At 63.9% G+C, this 16,377-nt stretch overlaps 2 protein-coding genes across 3 annotated transcripts in view; one reads left to right on the top strand and one right to left on the bottom strand.

Moving 5' to 3' along the window:
* The first annotated feature begins 1,244 nt into the window (after positions 1-1,244).
* COMP (cartilage oligomeric matrix protein) lies at positions 1,245-8,201 on the top strand. Its single transcript, XM_075549053.1, has 19 exons — positions 1,245-1,323; positions 1,597-1,682; positions 2,008-2,059; positions 2,338-2,507; positions 3,153-3,290; positions 3,496-3,570; positions 3,656-3,814; positions 3,950-4,054; positions 4,163-4,270; positions 4,362-4,518; positions 5,190-5,308; positions 5,466-5,518; positions 5,618-5,799; positions 5,976-6,154; positions 6,234-6,282; positions 6,567-6,763; positions 7,413-7,585; positions 7,918-8,057; positions 8,158-8,201. The coding sequence occupies exons 1-19, from the start codon at positions 1,245-1,247 to the stop codon at positions 8,199-8,201; spliced, it is 2,265 nt and encodes a 754-aa protein (XP_075405168.1).
* Positions 8,202-8,702: 501 nt separating this feature from the next.
* Positions 8,703-16,377, bottom strand: part of CRTC1 (CREB regulated transcription coactivator 1) — a 66,042-nt gene continuing 58,367 nt past the window's right edge. Inside the window, exons 12-15 of one of the 2 annotated variants that reach the window (XM_075549051.1) lie at positions 15,177-15,263; positions 14,637-14,817; positions 13,359-13,487; positions 8,703-13,260 (exon numbers count right to left, since the gene is read on the bottom strand). In XM_075549051.1, coding sequence (XP_075405166.1) covers positions 13,049-13,260; positions 13,359-13,487; positions 14,637-14,817; positions 15,177-15,263 — 609 coding nt within the window. In that variant the 3' untranslated portion in view covers positions 8,703-13,048. The remainder of the gene's footprint in view (positions 13,261-13,358; positions 13,488-14,636; positions 14,818-15,176; positions 15,264-16,377) is intronic. The other variant, XM_075549052.1, reaches the window with a different exon arrangement.

Here is a 16,377-nt window from a genome sequence, read left to right as displayed (position 1 = left end):
TCTGCAGCCTCTGGCTTCTGCCCTGCCCTTTGAAGGGCTCATAAACTGGGTGCTTCTCCTCTCTAGGCCTCAGTTTCCCCCTGCTGACTCTGGGAAGGAAGCTGAGGTGTTTCGTTAGGAGCTTACAAGTGGCTGCTGGTCTTGCAGGAGATCTTGTCCCGATTAGCCATCCTTTCACGGTGGGTCATCCCCACTGCATGTGGGGCCAGCTCTCGGATGCAGTGCAGCCTGGACAGACAGGGGCCTTGGGGACCCCCTTGGGCCTCCAACACTGGAGTCCTTCCAGCCATCCCCTCCCCTGGGATATCCCAGCCGGTAATGAGCACACAGGCCTCATTGCATAGGGAAACGGAATCACAGGCTGAGAAACTGAGGCATGGAGAAGAGTGGGAACCCCCGGCCGCCAGACTTCTGGCCCTGGGAGACTTCAGGGAGGAGACAGTGGACTCTTGTCCCTGCCTGGGGAAACCAGGACCTGGGCAGGGAGACTGAGGGTCCCTGTGCTCATGGCTCCTTCCTCCCTCCCATCACCGCCCTTTAACCAGCATTATCATCTCTTAACAATATTACCAGGGAGGAAACTGAGGCACAGAGCCCCCTCATGGGTCCACTGGCCTGGTGGAGAAGTGAGCTAGGAGGGAGTGGAGGGTGGGTGGGCCTGACCTGAAAAATGCTGTCCATCCACTGGGACTCTGTTTCCCCATGGGAGCTGTGGGAGCCCACCCTGCTGCCAGCTGTGCCCCAGGCCTGGCACATAGCTAAAGCAAAGCAAACCCATGCTTGATTCCAATTCATAGTGCCCCTACCAGACAGAGCAGTGCTGTCCCCCGGGCTTACAGGGATGTAAACGTCCCACGGCCTTAGGGCCTCATCTTTTTCTGATCGTTTCGAACTGCCAACTATTTGGTTGGCAGGCCAACCCACTGGGTCTGCAGAGCTCCGCTGGCATACAGCAGACACTTAATAAGAGAGTGGGAGGGCTGGAGGGATGTTCCAGGCTGCCCCCCCCACTCACCGTCCACTTCACAGCCCCCCTGACTCAGTTTCCCCGTGTCCCAGTTCAGACACTGGCCACCTCACCAGGCAGACGGGGCGAGCGGTTGAGCACGGCCAGCGGCGCCCCGCCCGCCCGTCTGTTTACCTAGGGCTGGGCAGGGCCGCCGGTGGGCTGTGCCTGGCCGCCAGATAAATGAGCCCTGCGACCTCGCGGGCAACAGAGCGTGCCGAACGCCCAGTGCCCCGCCATGGCCCGTGCCGCCGCCTGCGTTCTTTTGCTCGCCCTGGGGGCCCTGGGTGCGTCGGGCCAGGGCCAGCTCCCGCTGGGTAAGCCGAGCTCGCCAGGGCTTCACGCTGCTGGCTCCCCGGAAGCCGGGGGGGGGGGGTGGGGGGGGGCGGACCTGCGGGAGGAGCGTCTCCTGGGGCCCCCGCAGACTGTGCGCTCGGGGTGGAGAAAGCAGGCGGCGGGAGGCTGGAGCCCCGTGTTCTGGAGGGAGAACCCATGGACCGCAGCGGGGAGTCCCAGGTCCCCGCGACGGGAGCGGAGAGTGGCGGGATCCCCGTCTCCGGGTGCCTCACCAGCGACCCCTGTCGTCGCAGGCGCAGACCTGGCCCCGCAGATGCTTCGCGAGCTCCAGGAGACCAACGCAGCGCTGCAGGACGTGCGGGAGCTGCTGCGGCAGCAGGTGCTGGGAGGGGGCGGGAGGCTTGGGGTGGGGTGCAGTGGGGAGGGCAGGGGAGGAGGGCTCCAGGGCAGGCGCCACGTGAGGGATAAGGGAGGGGGGAAGGACCTAGGGGGGGCAGGGGTGGATGGAAATGGGGGTGGGGCAAGGAAATGGGGGTGATAGAAAGGGGTGAGGGGACCAAGGGGGCGCGGGGAGAGGAGTCCCGGAGAGGGAGAGGGGGTGGGGCACAAGACGCTCCAAGTCAAGGGGTCCCTAACAGCGAGTGGTGAGCCCGGCAGGGCCCGAGGGATCGGAAAGGGCCCGCTGAGCGCTCCGCGCCCCGCAGGTCAAGGAAATCACGTTCCTGAAGAACACGGTGATGGAGTGTGACGCCTGCGGTGAGCGCCGCGGGACGGGCGACGAGGGAAGGATGGGGTCGCGGGGAGGGGGAGGCCGGGACTGTGAGGGACGGGAGGGGAAGGAGACGGGCGGGGCGCTGCGAGTCCGCGCCCGCGCAGGGACGCGGAAAGGGAGACACTCCTTGGAAAAGTAACCGAAGACGCTCGGCGCGGGGAGTAGCCAGAGGGACTGGGAGAGAGGCCTCCGGCCAGGAGAGGAGCCGGGGTCACCTCGGTCCCGGGGTGGGGCTGTGACCTCCCCGCCCGCCCCTTCGCAGGGATGCAGCCGGTGCTCACCCCGGGCCTGAGCGTGCGGCCCCTGCCCCGCTGCCGCCCGGAAACCTGCTTCCCCGGCGTGGTCTGCACCGAGTCGGCGAGCGGCGCGCGCTGCGGCCCCTGCCCCGCGGGCTACACGGGCAACGGCTCCCACTGCGCAGACGTCAACGAGGTCCGCCCGCCCCGCCCCCTCCCTCCTCCCTCGCGGGGGGCGGCCGCTCTCCCCGCCCACGACCCCCGCTCGGACGAGCGCCCCACCATCGGGGCGGAACCCCAACGAACCCCACCACCGCCCGGGGGTGCCAGCCGACTACGCGGCCCGCCGCCGGGGTGATCCGGCCGGGGCAACCTCCCTTGCCACCCGGGGGGCCGGTCCCGCGGACCCTACCGCGGCAATAGTTCCGCCCTCAAGGCCTCCATCACCGCCCGGGGCGCTGGGCCCAGCCGAACCCCCTACTGCCGGAGTGATTCCGCCCCCGGGAGCCTCAGCGTCTGGGAGCGCCCATCTCGACGACCCCCCCACCTCCGGGCTCCTTAGGTTTCGACCACCCCCCAACCGCCGAGTTCGGCCGTGCCAACGACCACTCCCTCGAGCCGCTGGGGACGCCCGCCGCCACAGCCCCTTGCCCGGCTGATGAACGCTCAGGCCGCCAAGTGGGACAGCAGACCCCTCCAGGCGCCGCGGTGCCCCTCCCCTCCCCAACCAGGCTAAGCCGGGGCCACTCTTGGCCCCCTGCCGGCCCCTGCGCCCAGACTGACGGCCTTTGAGCTGTGTGCCTTGGCGCCGCGCTCTGACCCTGCACCCCTCTGCCCCCAGTGTAACGCCCACCCCTGCTTTCCCCGCGTCCGCTGCGTCAACACCAGCCCCGGCTTCCGCTGCGAGGCCTGCCCGCCGGGGTACAGCGGCGCCACGCACCAGGGCGTGGGGCTGGCTTTCGCCAAGGCCAACAAGCAGGTGAGGGGCGCGGGGCGCGCTAGGCCCCCAGCTGCACAGCGCGCGTTTTGTTCAATAAACGTTTACCTTCTCGGCCAGGCTGCGACGGAGGGGCTGGGAAGGCAGGGACTGGGGCCCGGGCGCGCGGGGCGGGATGAGGGGGAGCGGACGCGCCGCCGGGTGTCTGAATGGACAGTAACCTCGGTGCCACGCCTTCGCATCCTAGGTGTGCACGGACATAAACGAGTGTGAGACCGGGCAGCATAACTGCGTCCCCAATTCCGTGTGTGTCAACACGCGGGTGAGTCCGGCGGGCCGGGGCCGGGGTGCGGTGGGCCCGGTGGAAGAACCTGCAGCCCGTGCTGACCGCCCGCGGCCGTGCGCAGGGCTCCTTCCAGTGCGGCCCGTGCCAGCCGGGCTTCGTCGGCGACCAGGCGTCTGGCTGTAAGCGGCGTGCGCAGCGCTTTTGTCCCGACGGCTCGCCCAGCCCGTGCCACGAGAAAGCCAACTGCGTCCTGGAGCGCGACGGCTCCCGGTCGTGCGTCGTGAGTGCGGGCGAACCGGCCAGGGATGTGGTCGGGGAGGGGGACACGGGGCGACCCTAGGGCTGGGGGAGGGCAGCCTGAAGGAAGCGGGAGCCGTCCGGAGGGGGCGCGTACCCACGTTCCTTCGTCGCGCAGTGCGCGGTCGGCTGGGCTGGTAACGGGCTCCACTGTGGCCGCGACACCGACCTGGACGGCTTCCCAGATGAGAAGCTCCGCTGCTCGGAGCCACAGTGCCGCAAGGTGAGCAGGGGCGGGGGGGGGGGCGAAATTCGCCCGGGGCGGGGCCGCGCGATGGGGGTCTCCTAGATGGGCGTGGCCTGGCCTCACGCCTTCTTCCCGTGCCCACAGGACAACTGTGTCAGCGTGCCCAATTCAGGCCAGGAGGACGTGGACCGCGACGGCATAGGAGACGCCTGCGATCCTGACGCCGACGGGGACGGGGTCCTCAACGAGGAGGTGGGGCCCAGGGCGGGACTCGGTGAAGGGTAGTATCTTGGGGGTGACCCTGTCCCCATCGTTTGATCCCCTAACCGCCCTCGTCATCCAGGACAACTGCCCTCTGGTGCGAAACCCAGACCAACGCAACACAGACGGTGACAAGTGGGGCGACGCGTGCGATAACTGCCGGACCCAGAAAAATGACCAGAAGGACACGGATCTGGACGGCCGCGGCGACGCCTGCGATGATGACATTGATGGCGACCGTGAGCGCTCGCGCGGGGAGGGGGGCAGAGGGTCGAGTGTGAGTTCTGGGTAGGGTGGGGAGGCAAGCGGAGGCCAGGGGCAAGCACAGCCCCAGAGCCTGGCTGGAGGCCAGTGGTCCCTGTGCGGGCACTTCCGGGAGCAGCTAGGAGTGAGCTAAGGTTTAGAGGCCGGGAGGCCCCCATGGTTTAGATTGGAAAACAGGCTCAGGGAGTGGGGTGCCCGCATGGCGGCGGGACCCAGCTGAGCTGACCCTGTGAAGCCTGTTGCTCTCCCCTCTGTGCCCGCTGACCCCTCTCAGTGCCATCGAGTCAATGCTGACTCAGCAACCTTTTGGGACAGGGTAGAACTGCCCCTGTGAGTTTCCAAAACTAATTCTTCACCAGAGTAGAAAGTCTTTGTCCCGTGGATCTGATCGTGGTTTCGGACTGCTGACTTGGTGGATCAGAGTCCAACACTAGACCACCTGGGCCCTTCCACAGCCATCCTAAACCCCCAGGCTGGAGGCTGGCACAGGCAGGTGTTCTAGAGACATATAACTTTCCAGCCACAGGGAGCCAGGTGTGGCAAGCTCTGTGTCCAGCTGACCAGGGCAATGCCCTGACCCTGCTGAGGTCAGTCTGGCCCACCCTTATCTCCTGGGCCTGACCTTTCTCCCTGCCCCCACCCCCAGGCATCCGAAATGCAATGGACAACTGCCCCAGAGTGCCCAACACAGACCAGAAGGACAGCGATGGTGACGGCATAGGGGATGCTTGTGACAACTGCCCCCAGAAAAGCAACTCTGACCAGGTGGGGGTGCTACAGCCAGCGGGTGGGGGCCATTCCTCTCTCCCCACTTGGTGCCCAGTCTGGGCGGCCCTTGGGGTGGGAAGGATTTGTGCTCTGAGCTGGGATAGGGGTAGGCTTCCAGGGCCCTCTGCCCTGACTGTGGTCATTCCCTCCCCAGAGAGATGTGGACCATGACTTTGTGGGAGACGCTTGTGACAGTGACCAAGACCAGTAAGGCGGTTGTTCTCTGTGTGTGTAGAAGCCCAGGATTGGGTAGTGCCCCTTAGGTGATTCTGGGAGTCACATCACCTCTCCGTCCCTTCACCCTAGGGATGGGGATGGGCACCAGGACTCCCGGGACAACTGTCCCACAGTGCCCAACAGTGCCCAGCAGGACTCAGACCATGACGGCCAGGGTGATGCCTGTGATGACGATGACGACAATGACGGGGTCCCCGACAGTCGGGACAACTGCCGAGTGGTGCCCAACCCAGGCCAGGAGGATGCGGACAGTAAGACATGGGACAGTGGGGCATAACTGGATGGGCGTGGCAAGGCCCTGTGTGAACGGGCGTGTCCTGTGTGGGCGTGGGCCGGGTCTCTGTTTGGGGCAGAGCATGGGATCCAGGGGGTGGGCCGTGGAAGTGAGTGGCAGGGCTTGGCCCTGAGAGATTGAACATTCTTCCAGGGGACGGCGTAGGGGATGCATGCCAGGGCGACTTCGATGCTGATCAGGTGGTGGACCAGATCGACGTGTGCCCCGAGAACGCCGAGGTCACTCTCACCGACTTCAGGGCTTTCCAGACAGTGGTGCTGGACCCTGAGGGTGATGCGCAGATCGACCCCAACTGGGTGGTGCTGAACCAGGTGAGGGCGGGGCTGGGGGCGGGGAGCCCAGGGTGCCAGGGCCAGAGCCTGACTCTTCTCTTTCCTGACCCACCAACAGGGCATGGAGATCGTGCAGACCATGAACAGTGACCCTGGCCTGGCAGTAGGTGAGATGCTGGCTGGCAAGCCATGGCAAGCGATGCTGTGCCTGGGTCTGGGAGGAGCGAGCGAGGCTGGGCCCAGAAGGACGGCTGGTCACTGCTGTCTGGACATGGGAGGGGCAGGACCATTTTGCCAGACAAGGCAGGGTAGAGCTCTATGGCCTTGGCTGTGTCTAGGGTGCTGAGTCACCAAGCGCCTGGAGGGTCCATTCTGAGTCTCCATAGGGCCTGCAAAGACGGTAGGTAGACCCGACATGGTAGCCCTCATTCTCCCCGCCCCCCCCCTGCAGGTTACACGGCCTTCAACGGCGTCGACTTCGAGGGCACATTCCACGTAAACACCATCACAGATGATGACTATGCCGGCTTCATCTTCGGCTACCAAGACAGCTCCAGTTTCTACGTGGTTATGTGGAAGCAGATGGAGCAGACGTACTGGCAGGCGAACCCCTTCCGTGCTGTGGCCGAGCCGGGCATACAGCTCAAGGTGGGAGGGGTGCCAGGCCTGTGTCCCTGGGGGGGCCCTCAGACCTCTCCTTAATGCTCTCCTCCACCACCTCTGACCTCCCTGAAACCTCACCAGGACCCTGACCTCCCCCAAAGACCCTTCTGGAATATTCTTCCTCTCTCTCCACATGCCCACCTGCCAAAGCCTGCAGGCTCTCCCAGGCCTCCAGCTCCATTGTTACATGACCTTAGACCCCTCCACAGACCCTAATCCTCCCATAAGCCCTCAACACTACCCCTGTACCCGGAAACCTTCTCTCAGCACTTCCAAATGGCTCTCGAGACTCCCAACCCCAATATAGCCCTGAACCTTCAGCAGTTCCTCCAGGTCCTCAGACATGGTTCATCAATGGACCCCTCAAAACGTGCTAAGGTCCTCCTGCAGGCCCCCCCACACCCTCCCAGACCCCAAACCTGTCTAGCTCTCAAATCCTCTCACAAGCCCCAAGGCCAACTCCACCCTACAACCCACTAAAAGCCCCTATTTAGCATCGAGGAGACTCCTATGGGGTCTCACCCAGCACCACCACCCCTACTAGCACCCCTGCAACCCTGCCAGGCTTTTGGGGGTGGGCTATGCTGACCCGGCCCATCTGAGCCCCTCCCCACTGTCTCCTGCGGGGTGACAGGCCGTGAAGTCGTCCACGGGCCCTGGGGAGCAGCTGCGGAATGCGCTGTGGCACACGGGGGACACAGCGTCGCAGGTGCGGCTGCTGTGGAAGGACCCTCGCAACGTGGGCTGGAAGGACAAGACGTCCTACCGCTGGTTCCTGCAGCACAGGCCCCAAGTGGGCTACATCAGGTGGGGCCCCGCCCACAAATGGGCCGGATCACTCCCTGTTGCACCCTGCCCTGCCTCGGGGGCCCTGGGTCTCCTCCTCTGGGAACGGGAATGAGGAGGGGAGATGCACACAGTGGGTCTTCCCCACCCTGCCTCTATCCTTCCAGGTTGGAGGGTCAGCTCCACACTGGTTCCTAGGTCATGCTTAAGCCCCGCCCATGCTGACACTTGACAGCCCTCCACCCCCATCCCACCCCCAAGTGAGGGTCCTTTTAACCCGGGCAGGTACACTGAGGGCACAGAGGGTGGGCTTCTTCCTGGCCCCGCCTCACTGGCCTTTCCTCGTCGCCCAGGGTGCGATTCTACGAGGGGCCAGAGTTGGTGGCCGACAGCAACGTGATACTGGACACCACTATGCGGGGCGGCCGGCTGGGGGTCTTCTGCTTCTCCCAAGAGAACATCATTTGGGCCAACCTGCGCTACCGCTGCAACGGTGAGCAGAGCGCTAGGGAGACTGGGGCGGGTGGGCACGCCCCTCCCTTCTCGCCACGCCCCTTACCGCTCCTCCCCCGTCTCCCCACGCCCCTCCGCAGACACCATCCCCGAAGACTACGAGGCCCAGAGGCGGAGAGCCTAGAGACTGGGTTTGGGGACTCTCCATGGGACGAGCTGCACCGGTGGCAAGGCTGCGGGCTGCCCCTCAGTCTGGAGAAGGGAGGGGGGCTGCGAGCGGGCGAAATAAAGCGGTGTGTGTGTGTGTGTGAACGGTGCTGCTGCCTGTCTGCAGAGGGCTGGACTGGGGTTTCCCCTGTACCCGAGGATCCTGCAGCGGACTGGGAGTTTCTGGCCCGACATAGGAAGGTCCTGCTCCCGCTAGGCCTGCACTGCGCTGCCCCTGCCGCGCCCTTCCCCACCCCCCCACCCCCCCCACACACGTGCATATGCCCCAGAACCCAGGAGTGGGACTCTCGGACCCAAGTTTATGGGGTCCACCCCTGGCCAGATGTTGGGCCCAACGAGGGGCTCCCTGGCCTTGCTATATTCACACAGGGCCATGGGTGATCCCTGGGAATGCCTCTGGCTCCTCCGGAGCGGGGGCGGATAGAGGATGGAAGGAAGGATGAGGCAGAGACGAAAACATTGGAGTTTTATTACATTTCATTACAAAGATGCAAAGGTACAAAGACAGAAGCATCCGCGCCGAGGGAGGAGGGCGGCCAGTCAGCCAGCCCCGCCGCCACAGTACATGCTGGGGGGAGGGCAGGCCACGGGTTTGCATATATCAGCGGGGCACCAGCCCCTGGGAATTCCTACCGAGGGGTGGGGGGCACGTGGTAGCCTCCCAGTCAGGGTGCTGGGGCTAATGAGGCTGAGCAAAACTGCCCCCAAATCCTAGTCCCCTGTAGATGGGGACACAGGCCCCTTGCAGCAGGAGCTCACCCAGACTCCAGACCCCACCTTTGGATGCTCTGAGCCACTGAAGGCTTGGCTAGGCAGAGCGTGGCCCTGACCCTCCATACCCTTGTGAGTGGAGCCAGGTACCACGGGGCAGGCCACGGGGAGCAAGTTGTCGCACCTCTCTGCTCTTGGGGAGCAATAGTCACAGAACAGTGACCACAGCCTGCGCAGGGGTGAGGCCTGCCTGTGCCTGGCAGGGTTGTGGAGGCTGAGGGGGCCTCTCCCCATCACTGACCACTGAGCAGAGAGCCTGCCCAGGAGCAATCGGAGGACGTCAGGGGCTGCACAGCATGGGAGATGCCCAGAAGTGGGGGCCCAGAGGGTATAATGCATCCAGCATGCTGCTCACCCCAGGGGGGCCCTAGCTCCCCTGCTGTACCCCAGATGAACAGTGGTCCACGACCTCAGGGCTGACCTGTAGCCCCAAGCCAAGGGTGTTCTATGGCCACAACGAGGCCCTCCAAGCCCGGGCCCCCACACTGTCACCCCTCTGATGTCACAGCCCCGGGGTCTCCCAGCCCCAGCCCCCGCACTGAGCATCTCCTCCTGCACTGGGCTTCTGCATGTTGGATCCCCCAATGCCCTAGACTCTGCAGGGGCCCCTGAATCGACAGTGAATGGTGCCACCAGGGCCTGGTGAGGGTGACCAGAACTGCCACCCTGATGAGGGTGGGAGGACAGAGGCAAGGCCCCTCCATACTGCCAGGCATCACCCACTCCATTCAGCCTGAGCCAAGACTGGGGTGCCAAGACAGCTTTGGGGAACACAGAACGGGGCAGGTGCATAGTTAATGTTTGGTCACAAGTGATAGGAGGGACCAAAATGGGGCTGCTCCCCTGCCTCCTCAAAACCTCTGAATTCCCCAAGGGTCTCATCAGGCCCAAGACACTGGGTGGAGGTGGCCTTCACCAGCAGGTGCTGAGCTCTGCTGTAGCCAGTGCCAGGCCCAGGCCCAGACTCAGGTCCGCCTCCATGTCAGACAGGACAGCCTGAGACACGTGGGGCCTCACCCTCTGCGTGGAGGTCTCACATCATTTAACTACACCCAGCCTTGGGATGCCATCGTGGGGCACCAAACTCACTGCCATCAAGTCCCTCCCGACTCCCAGTACCCTTGGGACAGGATAGAACTGCCCCTGTGGGTATCTGAGACGGTCACCGTTGATGGGAGTGGACAGCCTCCTCTTTCTCCCCTGAGCAACTGGCGCTTTTGAACTGCAGACCTTTCTGATCACAACCCAACACAACCACATCACCAGACCACCTTCCTGGGGGCACCGTTGCCCCAACACCAGGCCAGAGACATGGCCACGCCTCCCTGACCGTGACCCAGGACCTCAGAGGGCACAGGACGGCGAGAGAGCCAGTGGGAGGCAGACACCAGTGGAGATGTCCTTTGAGATGAAGGCTCCCCCGCCACGTGCCACACCTCCCCTGGCACCCACAGCCTTGTGCCAGGCAGGCCTGGGGGCCCCTGAACTTCTACAGAAGGGCCCACCCATCGGGCACCCATGCGATGGGCTTCCTCTAACTAGGCAGCCACTCAGTGTCTGTGTGCCGGCAGCTGCAGAATTCCTGAACTCTGACAAAGTGTGGACAAGGCTTTAGGGCACCCTGACGGGTCTCAGGACCTCCATTCTGAGAGCCTGGCCCCCATCCTCCTGGGAAGGCCTCAGGAGGGGGTGGGGCGTGCAAAGAGGGCAGGAAGAGGGCAACAGCACTGGCTTGTTCCACATTTAAGGGCAGTGTGGGGAGCCAGTGTCTCACCCAGTCGCCTATTATCTGTGATGCGGGGTGCCCTGTCCTGGCAGCTCCCAGGGCACAAACCCCTCTTCTGATAACAGTGGGGAGCTAGCCAGGTCCCCTGGGCCCAGGTGCCAAATGAGAGCAAGCCCTCTGTTCCTGAAGACCCAAGATTAGAGGGGAAACAGAGGCAGGGATCTATTGGGGGGTGGGAGGCTCGATCAGGTTGGGGACAAACTGGAGTGTCTGCCTGTGCCACGCAATGATGATAAAAGCACAGGCCTATCTGCAGGACCCCAGAGTCCCCCAAAGGGCTAATCCTGCCTGCTGTTTGTCTCGGAGAGGCCTGGCAGCTCAGCGTAATGAACGGCAGGGATATCGAGCCAGAGCAATCCTACCCCACTGCCCGGAGCTAGGAGAACGGGATCCTTTTGAGCCTGGCCACACCGACACCGCCTCCCAGTTGGCCTCAACCTCCCCTGTCCCTGCGAAACTTCAGGCGCACTGGTCACTTCCTGGAGGCAAAGCAACACAAAGACAGCTGGGTTATTGGCTCATACAACACAGGGGTGCACAGCAGGACATGGGTCCCCCAAATCAACGCGCCCTCCACTGACCCTTAGCTGGTCGGGCAGATGGAGATCACGGAATTAAGGCCGTTGTTTAAAAGTCCCACGTACAAGTCTAATCATCAAATTATCCTATGTACAGGTTACATGTAGTTTCTCTTAAAAAAAAATAACAAAGTCCCCATCTCTGATCCCAGCCCCTGCACACGTTGCCTCAAGAACCAGGAAAAGGGGGCTGGCTCTCAGAGAGCGATGAGCTCACAGGGGCTGGCCATAGTGTCACGGGCAGTGAGGGGCAGTCCGGCCGTCAGGGGCCATGTACCAGAGGGAAAGCCCCCGGCCTGAGCAGGGCCAGCAGGAGAGAGAGCAGGCGAGCGGTGGAGCAGGCTCACGTTCCAAAGTAGCTGCGGAGCACGGGGCCACCCCGCAGCCCCCTCAAGGGGTCTGTAGGGCAAAGGGTCAGAGATGGTCCAGGGCCCAGCCCCAGCCTCAGGTCCATCACTGGCCTGGGGGTGGGAGCATTTCTAGAAGCACCTGGAACCTTCTAGAACCTGGGTGGGGGGTGGGCTTGGAAGGCACCCCTTTGTCCAGCCCAACGTCCACAGCCAGGAACACTATGTGGTCCTCACAGCCTCTCAAATAAAAACTCTAACTCCTGCCCAGGGAGCTGAAGTGCTGGCAGGTTCAGGGTTGCGGACCCAACACTCTGGACAACTTGGGGTGTACCCATTCCAGTGAAGAGTGAAAATATACACGAGGGGGCTGGGGCTGAAACATGCTGGCAGCCAGGGGTCGGCCGGAAGTGTTCGGTTCTTGTCTATGAGCAAAATGTAAACATGAACCAAAGAAAAACAACCACAGCAGAGGGGCCCTGGCCGACCCACCCCACCCGCCTTTACAAAGCCAGACAGACTGGGAGCACGCACACCCGAGGACAGGTCCGCGGTGGTGGGAAGATGATGAAAGCCTCCCTGAGCGGCTGCCGATGGTCCTCCAGGCCTGGGGTGGCGGGTGGGGCACCAGGAAGGGCATCTCACAGCAGCGGTGACCAGGGACTGGCCAGGGTGGGGGCCGGGGGAGAGGCAGGGGGAAAGGCTCCTGCCAGGGCTGCTTCCGTCCACATGGCACCTCCGCTGCATGCAGCCCGGACCCTGCGTGTGCTCAGAAATAGAAAGGGCAGCGGTCAAAATAGTGTTTATTTTGCTCTGGGCCCGGGCCCCCTCTGGCACCGGCTCCCTGGGGTGGCGGAGGGCGGGGTGGTGGGAGGCAGTGAGAGCTGGACAACAGTCGGAAGGGGCACCTCGAGGCGCCCAGGCCAGCGGCCCCATCACATGCTTCTGCTACTTACATGGACACACTCTCGCCCCAGGCAAGGGGGGGAGGGGGAGACGAGAGTGCGCAGGGGCGGCGACAGGCAGGGGGCTCAGCCTCCAACCCCTACCCAGTGCCAAGCGGACGGCCCAGGCGAGCGGGCAGGGACAACCAGAAGGCGGCCGTGAGCTGGTGGCTCAGGCCTCCAAGCCCCACCCAGCCCGGCCGGCAGCCTCACGCTGGGATAAGTGAGTGGGTGACAACCGGGAGGCATCGGGCAGGCGGGCGGGTGGGGGGCGCTTGGCAGCATGGCAAGCTCAGAATACAAGCTCGGCCAGTGCGTGGCGGCGCTGTGGGGACCACTGACCGCGGCGGGGGCGCGGCGATGGTGGCAGCAGCTGCTCAGAGGCGGTCCATCCGGAAGGTGTCCTCGGTGGCTGGGTCGGCCAGGACCATGTCGGGGTCGTTCAGCATGTGCAGCCCGTCCAGGGTCAGGGGGTCAATCTTGAGCTCATCCAGGGGGAACTGGGCGTCGGCATCGAAGCTGACGTCACCAACCCCGGCCAGCGAATTGGTTAGCTCTTTCGAGAGGCTGGGTGGAGACTCGCCAGTAACTGGGGGAGGGACAAAAGGCCCAGCTGAGCCCTGGACTCCTTGTCGGTGACCACTGTGCCCCCCCCCACCCCCAACACACACACACACACACTCTCACCCAAGGTAACTCTCTGCCCCGGGGGCCACTGGGCAACGTCTGCAGACAATCTGCGTTCACACTCAGAGGGCTGCCACTGGCATGAAGTGTGTGAAGGCCAGGGGTGTCTGCCCCCCATGGTCATGGGACCTGGATGGCAACAGTGCCGACGGGGAAGACAGGCAAGAGTGACTGATTTGGGAGAGTGAGTTGAAACCACATTTCCGGGGATTCAGATAGTTTAAACCAGACTGCGTCTCAAAAACAACCCAACCCCCAAACAGACCCATTTGCACGAGTGGACCCGGAGTCGTGGTGACCCGAGAAGATCTGGCCTGGCAGGTTCGATGGCCCGGCCTTTCTCCCCAGACGCCGGGGGAGGGGGACTCACACTTGCAAACTTACAGTTTGCAGACGTGCACTTCCCCACTTTCACCACCAGGGGCCCCTCGAGCTTCTGTGAATCCCCCTACACACACTAGTGGGACTGGGGGGTGGATTTCAATATGGGCTGTGTCCTAAGACGCCAGCAGATGAGAAGGCCCCAGAGCAGGGGGTCTTGGAGACAGTAGGATTCCTATGCCCAGGAGTTCTCACCTGGGCAATTGTCACCTCAGCAATCTGTAGGGGCACGAAGGAAGTGGAGGCCAGGGCTGCTATTCTACGGCCTTACCTGCCACGGGACACCCCTTCCCAGAGGGCGATCTGGTCCCAAGCAGGGGTCCTGCTAGGACCCCTCCTCCACGCAACCCCGGCTCTACCAGGAGGTTCTCGTGGGCAAGCACACGGGTCTGGGCTGGCAGTGTGGGCACGGGGAAGGCAGTGGAGGGCCAAGGACTTCCCTGTGGGGACACAGTGCTGCACAGTTGGGGGTTGGGGCAGAGATTTCAAACCATGAAGCCCCAGGTGCTTCAAGAAATGAGGCTCTGGGCCTCCGTCTCCCCATCTGGGAAGTGGGTGGACAAACCGCTGACCCCTCTGTGCTGGAGGGACTCCTCTAGGGGAGCCCAGGCCACCGGAGGCTCCCCTGGCAGATGCCAGCATGGGACCACGGGAGCGTACTACCTCCTCTCCATATCAGCAGCCGGGGCGGGGGGGATGTGGAGGGTCTAAGCTCGGTGCTGGAGGGGGCCCTGCTTAGGCCGCTCAGTGACGCTGGGCATGGTGTGTGCCAGTTGTGACACATGTCAGACATGCCCTGGGCACACGTCCCAGCCAACCAGGGTCCAGTGGGGCGTGGCTGTATCTCGCTCCGGCTGGAGGGGAGTATGTGTCCCGGCCTCCCCAGTCCCCACTCACCTGTGAGGATGATGTTGGGGATTCCCCCGTGGCTTGGGTACCCCAGGGGCGCGGCATCCGGCAGGCTGCTGTGGCTGCCCGTGAGCCCCATCATGGCGGCCTGCGAGTAGCTGAGCGTGGAGCCCGGGCTGTACAGGCTGCTCGAGCTGATGGCGCCCTCCACCATGTTGAACTGCTCCAGCTGCGGGCCGGGGACCACGTGGCTATCAGCCCGGGGACACCCTCCCACAGCCCACCTGGGTCCCCATGGACGAAGGTGGAGCTAGAGGAGTGCCAGTCTCACCTCCTCCTGGCCCTGACCCCACCCCTAGCCCAACGCCTGCTCCCAACCTGGCCAGCCTTGCATCCTGTCTCACCCCCCCCCCACTCTGCTGGGCCTGCCTTCCCACCCTAATCCCCACCCTACTCCATGGCCCCCTTCCCGACACCCAGTGTCCAGGTAATATGGCCTGTCTCGGTGCTATCCCACCATCCAGGCCCACTCCCGTCCCCGCTGGGGCTGGGCTGCTGGGACTGGGCCCTGGCGTGGCCCCGGCTCACCTGATGGGACAGGGCATTGGCCTGCCTTGCTGCCATCTGCTGCTCATAATAGGAGTCCCCAAAGACGCTGCCCAGCGTGGAAGTGTGCTGTGGACAGAGAGGCTGCTGGGTGAGGGGCTCTGGCTGAGTCAGCCTTCTAGGACTTGGGGGGATGGTGACATTTGCTCCAGGGACCCCGCCTTCAGGAGGGAGGTGAAGAGGTGGGGGGTGTCAGATGCCCTGGGATAGCCACTTCCTCCCAGGCAGCCTGTCACCCTGGGCTCAGACAGGGGGCAGTCCTTCCTCCACGGGTGTGTGCTGGGAGCACAGGGGTAAGCCCCAGAGAGGGAGATGTGACTGGGTCACCTCCCCGACTCAGGACAGAAAAGGGTATTTGGGGGTCTCTTCCCAGTTGACTCCCGAAAAGACCCAGGGCGGGTGGACAGAGTCAAGACAAGCAGGGAGCGCCAACACGAGCGGCCCCAGAGGGGCCCCCACACATAGCCGCTGCCACTGTCCTCCTGCCCTCACGGGCTACACAACACGTGGGCTGGCCGCGTGTCCACACGCTGAGCAAACACCTGGACCTTCTACCCCTGAGGTTTTTCTGGAGAAAGCCCGTGGCATGCCCTGACGGGCGGACGCTGACTGAGTCCCCAGGTACTCTGACCACAGCCAGGGTGGGGCAGCCTCTGGTGAGACCAGTATGGGGTTGACCAGCTGGCAGCTGTGGGTGACAGTGAGCAGGGCTGAGAACAGACACGGGGATCCAGGAGGACAGATGCCCCTCGGCTTCTCGAGGCCAGGAAAGCAGCTGGAGAGGGCAGGATGCGGGCATGCTGGGGGCAGATCCTGTTTCTCCATGAGCTGTGCCAGTCCTGCCCGTCCCCGTGGCCAAGCGAGGCCTGGTGTGGAAGAAGGACCTGGGCAGACCCAGTGACCTCAGGGGAACATGAGGTCCTACAGGAGCAGGTGACTCCTGGCCCTAGGAGAGAGGCGGCCAGCCGGGAAGATGCCACGACAGCCCAGCTGCAGGGGCTCAGAAGCCAGGAGCAGGAAGGCCCCTCCCCGGGGGAGCAGCGCGGACATTGGCTTGTGAGCACAGTGCTGTCTGAAGGCCCCTCTGTGGGATGGTGGGGCAGCGGTCCTGGCAAAACAGCATGACATGGTGCAAAAGGGCGCCCCCAGGCTTGGGCGGGGCAGCGCAGGGGTGAAACGTGCT

This window comes from Tenrec ecaudatus, chromosome 1 (assembly GCF_050624435.1).
Source record: "Tenrec ecaudatus isolate mTenEca1 chromosome 1, mTenEca1.hap1, whole genome shotgun sequence".
Taxonomy (NCBI): Eukaryota; Metazoa; Chordata; class Mammalia; order Afrosoricida; family Tenrecidae; genus Tenrec; species Tenrec ecaudatus.
Note: the sequence above shows the minus strand (reverse complement) of the source record. Positions and strands in the feature narration are given on the sequence as shown.